Here is a 7,940-nt window from a genome sequence, read left to right as displayed (position 1 = left end):
CTTCTAGTTTTGTTGCGTTGCGTCGCTAGATGTGTAGATGGAGTGTCAAAATAGAAATCCTGCCCTATTAACAGACAAAACACATTACATCATGCCTTTCCTTATGCGCTGGGAGGAGAACGCCTGGGTGCGCCTGAGATTGTAGTATATTTTTATCAAGTTAATTATACATTAATCAGGTGTAATCAATGACAACATTGTTGATTTTGTACCACAGATATGTCTGACGGGCAAACATGCAGTTTACTGTGTGTGTATGTAAAGGCCTGTGGACGTGATTGAATGTGTGCTCAACCTATGTGTGACTATTTGAAGGTGTGTGCAGAAACAGGAATAGCTTTACATGTGTGCTCACATGACCACTGGGAGAATTTATGTCCTCCAATGGTGGTTCTGTTTACTTCTTAAAATGGTCAGACCAGATTCAAAGAAGAGGATGATAGATAATGCATGTTTAAAAAAGTGTAAGCCCCACCTTGTTTGAGGAGATGTATTTAAGTGAACAAAACCCAGAGATGCTTTAGTTGTTGTTGTGGTTTTACTGCAGGCAACTCGGCTTTATTGTGTGATAATAAAGTCTATTCTTCTGAAATCAAAATCCCAAAGATGTTGAGTGATTTTTCACAAAATTGGCAGAAACTACTACAAGATCGACACCTAACTTACCGCATGGTAAATATCTGGTCAGTTCTCTTCATTTTGTACCTTAGTACAAGAACAGTAATAAACACTCTCAGTGGCCTTTTTGGACACTAAAAGTAATAGTTTGTTTGAATATTAATTGAGCTTGAAATCTTGATAGTGCTTAGAGACTGCAATGGCCAGATGTATAGTGAAAAATGTGTTAAATACTTTGGTCTGTTCTTACCAAAAATTGATTAGATCACTTCAGAAGACATGGATTAAACCACTGAAGTCATATGGATAACTTTTTTGCCACTTTTATGTTCTGTTTGGAGCTTAAAAATTTTGGTCACCATTCACTTGCATTGTATGTATCAACAGAGCTGAAATATTATTCTAAATCTTAATTTGTGTTCTGCAGAAGAAAGTCAAACACATCTGGGATGACATGACGGTAAATGAGTAAATGATAAGAGAATTTTTATTTTTGGTTGAACTATTCCTTTAAGGTCAAAATAAAAATGTACAATAACTAAATATCAAACCAAGTGGCATTTATTTTAAAGGACAGCACAGGCATTTCACAGAATTAAGTTTGTGAGATTTTCTATTATAAACCAATACACATACTTCAAAATGATCATAAAAGTATATGTACATGTTCTGTGGAATATGTCCATATGATGAATTAACTACACCTGACATGGCTACTCTGCTAGGACACCTGTGTGAATGTGAGGGTAAATGACTTCATACATCCACAAAACTCACCTTGAGACCACATGGTTAAAAGTGAGTAGTTGACGCATAATGTGTCCATGGGTTGTTTTTTATCAACACCATGATTTTAGGTTGAATTGACATGAATGTATAAGGGAAGGTGACTGGTCACTTCTTTTGAATTGTTCGTGATATTAAACACATTTTAACCAGCACTAGTTCATTTTAAATGGTCCTGCGGTGTGACAAAGTACTTTTTAAAAGTACAAATGTCCCAGTCTCAAATAATACAAGGTCAAACCAGCCGATAAAAAAAAAAAATTGTACAATTTTAAAAAAGCAAAAATGTTGTTTAAAATAGTTTCATTTGGATTATAGCATTTCACACTGCAGGACATGATAAAAAGTATTTAATGTCAATTACAATAAAAATTAAGTTGTTCTGAGAAAAGTTCTAGCATCAAATGTTTGTAGATGCCATTTGTTTTCATATTTAGTTTTTTAATGCAATGACTTCATACATTTTGAAATGTGGCAAGTACTTTTGGGGCCACTTTTGTACAGGCAAAGGTGATTTTATTATTTTTATTTGATTTCGGACAACATTTTTTCAAAGTTGCATAAAGTGGCAACAGGCCAGTCTTTGTTTTATGTCTTCACTTTATTTCAAGACATTCACATTTAAACTGTTACATCAGTTCTGCAAACATTGCACAAAAATTCAAGATCCTATGTAGTGACATTTCCTCAAAGTGCCTTTCAATTACATCATTTGTTGTTGGGGTGGTGAACAAAAACCCAAAAAATCTTTCAGGTTTTTTTTTTTTTTTTCAGAACAAAAATTCAGCACAATTAATCTATTGGTTTGTTCATCGATTCTTAATTGTACATGAAGCTCTCATTATGAGGTCATATGCAAAATAAGCTCTCTTTCAAATTTGCAAACTGCACTAAACACTTAAACAGAGAATACAAGAGTAAACAATAAGTCACACATATGTCTCTCTGATATGTTCCTGATAACACCACACTGGTAACGAATCTTCACACATAGTTTCAGATGTGGACCTCTGTCTCAACTCTGATGAGGCTCCGCTCAACATACTATCACAACCTAACTCCTTATTGTCTCTGTTTTGGATATCAAAAGTTTCATTCCCAGAAAACAATGTCTCTTCACTTGGGGATGTGGAGCAGCTGCGTGTTTGTTTTGATAGACACCTAGCATTCTGAACAGTCAATGAGCCACAGTTCGAGAGAGCGGGATGGGTATTGTTCTGAACAGCCTGCTGATAACTCGGAGGATCACTTGGAATTCTGCTGTCCACCTGCTGGAAAACCTCTTCTGTAGACAGACATCTTGGCTCACATAAAGGGGTGAATGATTCCGGATTGGGATTCAGTACCTCAGGTAAAGTCTGGCTATGAATCAAGGTTCTCTTGATCGCCTGCTTGGTTGAGCCACTTCGCCCAAAAACTGTCCTGCTTCTGATGTGTGCAGTCTTCATTGACTGTGAGCGTCTTTTGGGAGTCTCTGATTGGCGTGTGGAGATGGAATGTTTGCGCTGAAGGGCTTTTCTCTGACTGGATGAAGGGGCGATAGGAGGACTTTTGTGGATAGAGCTCTCAGAAGCACTGGAGAAACAACTCTCAAGTGAACTTGAAGAACAATATGAGCAGTCTTTGGAGGCTAGACGGGCCCCACTTTTAGGTACCAAACCAGAGCTTGTCCCCAAGCTGTTACCTGCCCTTAACAGAATACAGTCATCGGAGATCTGCTTTGTTAATAGTTTGTCATGAAAGTCCATTTCTGTCTGGCTCCTGGTAAGAGAAAAGTGCTGCCGAACACTCTGGCTGAAGACAAATGTCGGCTCTGAACGTCTACGAATTAAAATTTTTGTAGTCCATGGTTCTACAGCACTGGGTTCTTCTTGGTTTTTCTCTTTAATGACAGATTTGATAGAGTCCATGTCAGAAAAACTGCCCTTGTAGCCATCTGCATCAGGGTCATTACTGTCGTACGCAGAGTCATGATTGTGTGAAGAAAAAGAATCTAAAGGAGAAATCAAGGATAAATACTCAGTAACGCTATCTGATCACATCAAGAATTTGCCAACATTTGCTTTGCTATCTCCGTGTTACCCTATGAGGTGACTCAAAGTATGTAGAGGTTGCCTACGCACTAGTGAATGGTTGGAAGTGGGAATACAACAAATTAGATTTCTGAAGGGACAACTAAACCTGCCTCGCTGAAATTCTCATTGGTCAACAGGTGTTGCCACAAAAGTTAACATTTTCTCAACTTTTGGTTGCATTATGGTGCAACACTTATGCAAAGTTCAAACATAGTTTCAAAAAAGCTACCTTGGTTATCACTGAGTTCATCTTCATCAGAGTCTCCAAGGAGTGTCAGGGCATCCTCACCGAATATCTGACAAAAGTTGTCAATAAGGAATTGTGTCAGATTGGTCACCTGGAATTACAAACCCACAGCAACATGAGAATTGAACAAAAGCAATTTCAACATAGGGAAGCGATACAGAGGTCTGTTTCTGGAAAATATGTAAAACGAGATCCCATGAAAATAGTGCATGCAAAGGAAAAATTCTGAAAAAGAGGCCATTTTGGACACTAAAAGGAATAGTTTGTTCAATAGTTTTGCACTAAAAGGACTCGGTCTGTAAGGTCAAGATTTCACTGTACAAAAGCATGATCCACTCACCTGTTTTATCTTTTCTACATTATCTGCTTGCAGCAAGTTGGGTGAAATGCACACCGCTAGATTGCTGGAATCCATCTTGTTCGTATCTGCATTCTCACTTATGTGGTAGAGGAGAACAATCAAATGCTTCAAGAGCTGAATATTTGCCTCAGGAAGCTTGTTGACCACTCTGAAGACAAAACAATTGCAGCTTTTTAGCATAACATATTCTGACATTAAATTAAATTCAAACCAATTGTGTCTTTTTATTAGATGATAACTTACATTTTAATTTCTGCATACTTCTCAATCATATCTTGCTTTTCCATTGCAGTAATCCAGGCCTTGTACTGGTCCACCATTAGCAAACTGCCAGGTAGATGTCTTAGAAAGTCCTGTAATTAAAAATACATTGATACAATGGATATTAATGACCAGATATACATATAGTTAATAAGTGTTCAACTGAATTTCTCTAATTGCCTCAAAACAAGCAGCACATAGCACAAAGTCAGTCCATACCTTTACCAGATCAGCAAGCAGAAAGACTGACTGCTCTTTCAGATCAACTTTGATCCCATCGTTAAGTTGAGCCTTGATCTCTCTCAGAGTCCTGGCATTGCCTGCTCTCCTGAACACCCCTTCAGTATACGGACCCTTTTTCAGCAGCAATGCAAGTATATCCTGAAAAGGAAATGGAGATAAATCCAACAGTGAGCCACTGAAATGTTCAAAATGCCAAAATCATATTACTGTTGAGTAACTGAGTATTTACTATTGTTGCCTAAATCCTGACAAAGAAATTAGTGGAAACATACCATAATTGGTTTCGGAGGGCATCCATCTTTTTCACAGATATCAGACAAGGCTTGTCCAAACAATGGTCTTTGGGGATGTACATTAGCTTGTTTGGAATCTATATTCTTTTTCTGTACATGTCGAAAAATGCTCCTCCAACGCTTTTGGTTGATGTTTATATTTTCTGTTAAAGATTAAAAAGAAAGAGTAAAAATCTCCACATGCAACTTCTAGATGGCATAGTTTTTAAAGTAAACTGCATGTATTCTGTGGTCTTGGAGATTTTGTTTTTCTCTTCTACAGCAAAATTCCAAGAAATCACATTAAGAGCAATACGGTTTAAAAAAAGAAGAAGTATAATTTTTATTTTACCAGTGTGGGAGGTGTTGGTCAGACTGGCATTAGTCTGCTGACATAGGGAGAGTCCTGATTGTGTGTGAACCTAATAAAACAAGGAAGAAGATTGCTAGATTGAACTAGACAGTAAAATAAATCCCTGTTTTAAAACCAGTTCACTCATCTCATTTCAAAAGCACAAGCAATAATGTGAAAATGAAGTGAATATTAACTTTCAAAATCCAACAGTCAGAACTAGACTTGTGGTAAATGGGGGGTTGGCGCAACAAGAGCTTAACAGAGCAAGCTATGTCAACATTATATGTAAACCATGTGTTGACAATTAAGGGGCTTTGTCCCATTACTTTTTTAGGCTGTGTTCACAGTGCTCAACCTTCAAAGGCATCTATCATTTCACTAATCTATCAATCAACAAGTGTTAAGAAGAGCTGTATGCGTAAGATCTTGGGATCAATACTGTATACTTACAGCTGAGGGTGGCATGGTGATTAGGTCCATATTGCTTTGGATCAACGATTTAGACTGAAACAGAAAGATTCAATATGTGTTGAACATGCCAATGAGATTTAGGGAAGTAAGCCAATTCAAATATGTACTAATCATTATCCATGATGACATTAAGGGACAATAGGTGTGTGAAACTGATGGGTGAAAGTGATAACTTACCACGCCGTGGCTACTCAGCACCTTCATAGGTTTATTTTGTTGTGATGACCAATAGATACACTCTTCTTGGTCAAATGATCTGTCGAAATCAAATGGGAACTTGTGAATATGGAGCTTGTAGTTTCATTTATATGTTTGTTCAGCAACTCAATACAACACCTAACATACATTCAAGCATTGGTGAATCAACTTTCAGAGTTCATGATCTGAACTGTGAATAATCAAAACTTTTTAAAAAGCTTAAGTACAATAAATATTACTGGTTTCTTAAATGAAAATACAATCAAATTAATAAACATGCCATTGAGTACAATGAGGTATTAGATGCATACACTGTATGTGTTATAATACATTATCAAGAAGTTAACAGCTTCAAAATATTGAAAAAGAAATACAGGTGATGGCACAGCACTATTAAATCAAATATAATGCATTACTCACCATGTAAAACATTCAATCACCCAGTTAATTGTTCACTGTAGGAAGACTGGAGAAAGCTACATTGATTCATGAGCAGAATAGACTCTACCAAAAGACTTAGACAGACTGAAGTGAAACAGCCCACTACACCACACAAAATGAAAGTGGGCAGGCAAAGGGGAAATTCTGATGTGCAATGGAGACAGCAGCATCACAGGCTCCAACCATCAACACCTTGTATGAAAAGTCAACTGCATGTTGTGGCAGAGGGTGGAAAGTGTGACATAGTACGTCACTCATGTGAGCGTGGACATAACAGGTAACACATAGGTGGTACCGCGAGAAAGTACATTTTGAAGTACATGACCAGTACTTTAAATAACATGCAGATTATGACATCCAAACAGTTTACCAAAGGATGAAGATAAAGTAATAATCAACTGAGTTACCATATTTAGTTAGTATATTTAGCCAACCCGCCATCAATCAGAATTACTTTATATTTCAATATATCTAACCTATGTGCTCGATATCAAAATAATTGTATTTTGTTGGTAGTTACTTTGAATTCACATTCAGTTTCTTAAAAACTGACTTTGTAACACAAATGATGAATGAGATGAGATTGGATAGAAGAGAATTGCTTGGACAAGAATTAAACTTGGGGAGTATTTACTGTAAAGGCACTTTGATGATTCAGTGATTCATTATTTTGTTGTAAATGCTAATGGTAACCAGGGAATTTTTGAAAGAATCAAAAACCATCATTTTGAGACTCCATATCTGAGTGTTTGCTAACTGACTCAACGACTCTCACAAAACCACCCAGCCCCCATGTTTTTATGTGAGCTGCATTATTGGAAATTCAACATAAAAATAAAGGAACAACACTAGACTGAATACCTTTTAGCATACCCACCTACTGCTTACAATCTCCATGGAAATTAGGTCACTGATTCTTCAGTGCCTTTTTAATGGTTTTGAAGTTAAACGTTAAACATTCGGAGCAATGTGAACCCTCCTATTGTCTTCAGAAACGTTACCCTCCTTTTGTCCTTCGGGTAATTTTTGACCTGTATTTAAAACCAATCAAAATGCATAAATTATCGATTACTCTTGCATTTTCCAACAGTCAAAATGGGCCTACTTTGCACATCCATTGCAACAAATCCATTTCTTGTTACAGGGGGTTTAGGAAGGTGCTGTAACCGTTATTTCTGCTGTCTAATGCTTTCAGAGAAAATAACATCTAATGGTCTTTTACCATTGCAGGAACTATAGCCCCTCTGGGGAGCTAGAAAACAGTATGGGGCTAGGAGCTAAATTTGAGAATTTTTTTTATATTTTTAGGTTCAATTTGATTCATTTACACACAATAAAACAATGTAAAGCTGTAAAACTTCCAGAAAGTCGGAAGGTGAAGGTCACAACTGGTTCATCCCATACGGGTCAGAATTGACCCGTTAAGACAATGGAAAGAACAATTGGTTTTAAATAGTTATTTCTCTTAAACAATTCATTTAAAAAAATATTTATTATTATTATCATTATTATATTTTTTATTATTTTGATGTTCTTGATAAATTCACATTTGGTTACCATACCAAAAACTATGCAGTATTTATAATGTATTATGTGTGCTGGGTCAAAAATG

At 36.6% G+C, this 7,940-nt stretch overlaps 1 protein-coding gene across 1 annotated transcript; it reads right to left on the bottom strand.

Moving 5' to 3' along the window:
* Window positions 1-2,078: 2,078 nt before the first annotated feature.
* Window positions 2,079-6,403, bottom strand: tagapa (T cell activation RhoGTPase activating protein a). The gene is made up of 10 exons (XM_052154204.1): window positions 6,308-6,403; window positions 5,867-5,945; window positions 5,669-5,722; window positions 5,216-5,285; window positions 4,864-5,027; window positions 4,568-4,729; window positions 4,331-4,440; window positions 4,067-4,235; window positions 3,709-3,817; window positions 2,079-3,397 (listed from the first exon to the last, which is right to left on the bottom strand). The coding sequence occupies exons 2-10, from the start codon at window positions 5,891-5,893 to the stop codon at window positions 2,334-2,336; spliced, it is 1,929 nt and encodes a 642-aa protein (XP_052010164.1). The 5' UTR covers window positions 5,894-5,945; window positions 6,308-6,403; the 3' UTR covers window positions 2,079-2,333.
* Window positions 6,404-7,940: the final 1,537 nt, after the last annotated feature.

Source organism: Xyrauchen texanus, chromosome 22 (genome assembly GCF_025860055.1).
Source record: "Xyrauchen texanus isolate HMW12.3.18 chromosome 22, RBS_HiC_50CHRs, whole genome shotgun sequence".
Classification (NCBI taxonomy): Eukaryota; Metazoa; Chordata; class Actinopteri; order Cypriniformes; family Catostomidae; genus Xyrauchen; species Xyrauchen texanus.
The sequence above is the reverse complement of the archived record's forward strand: the minus strand, read 5'-3'. Positions and strand labels throughout refer to the sequence as shown.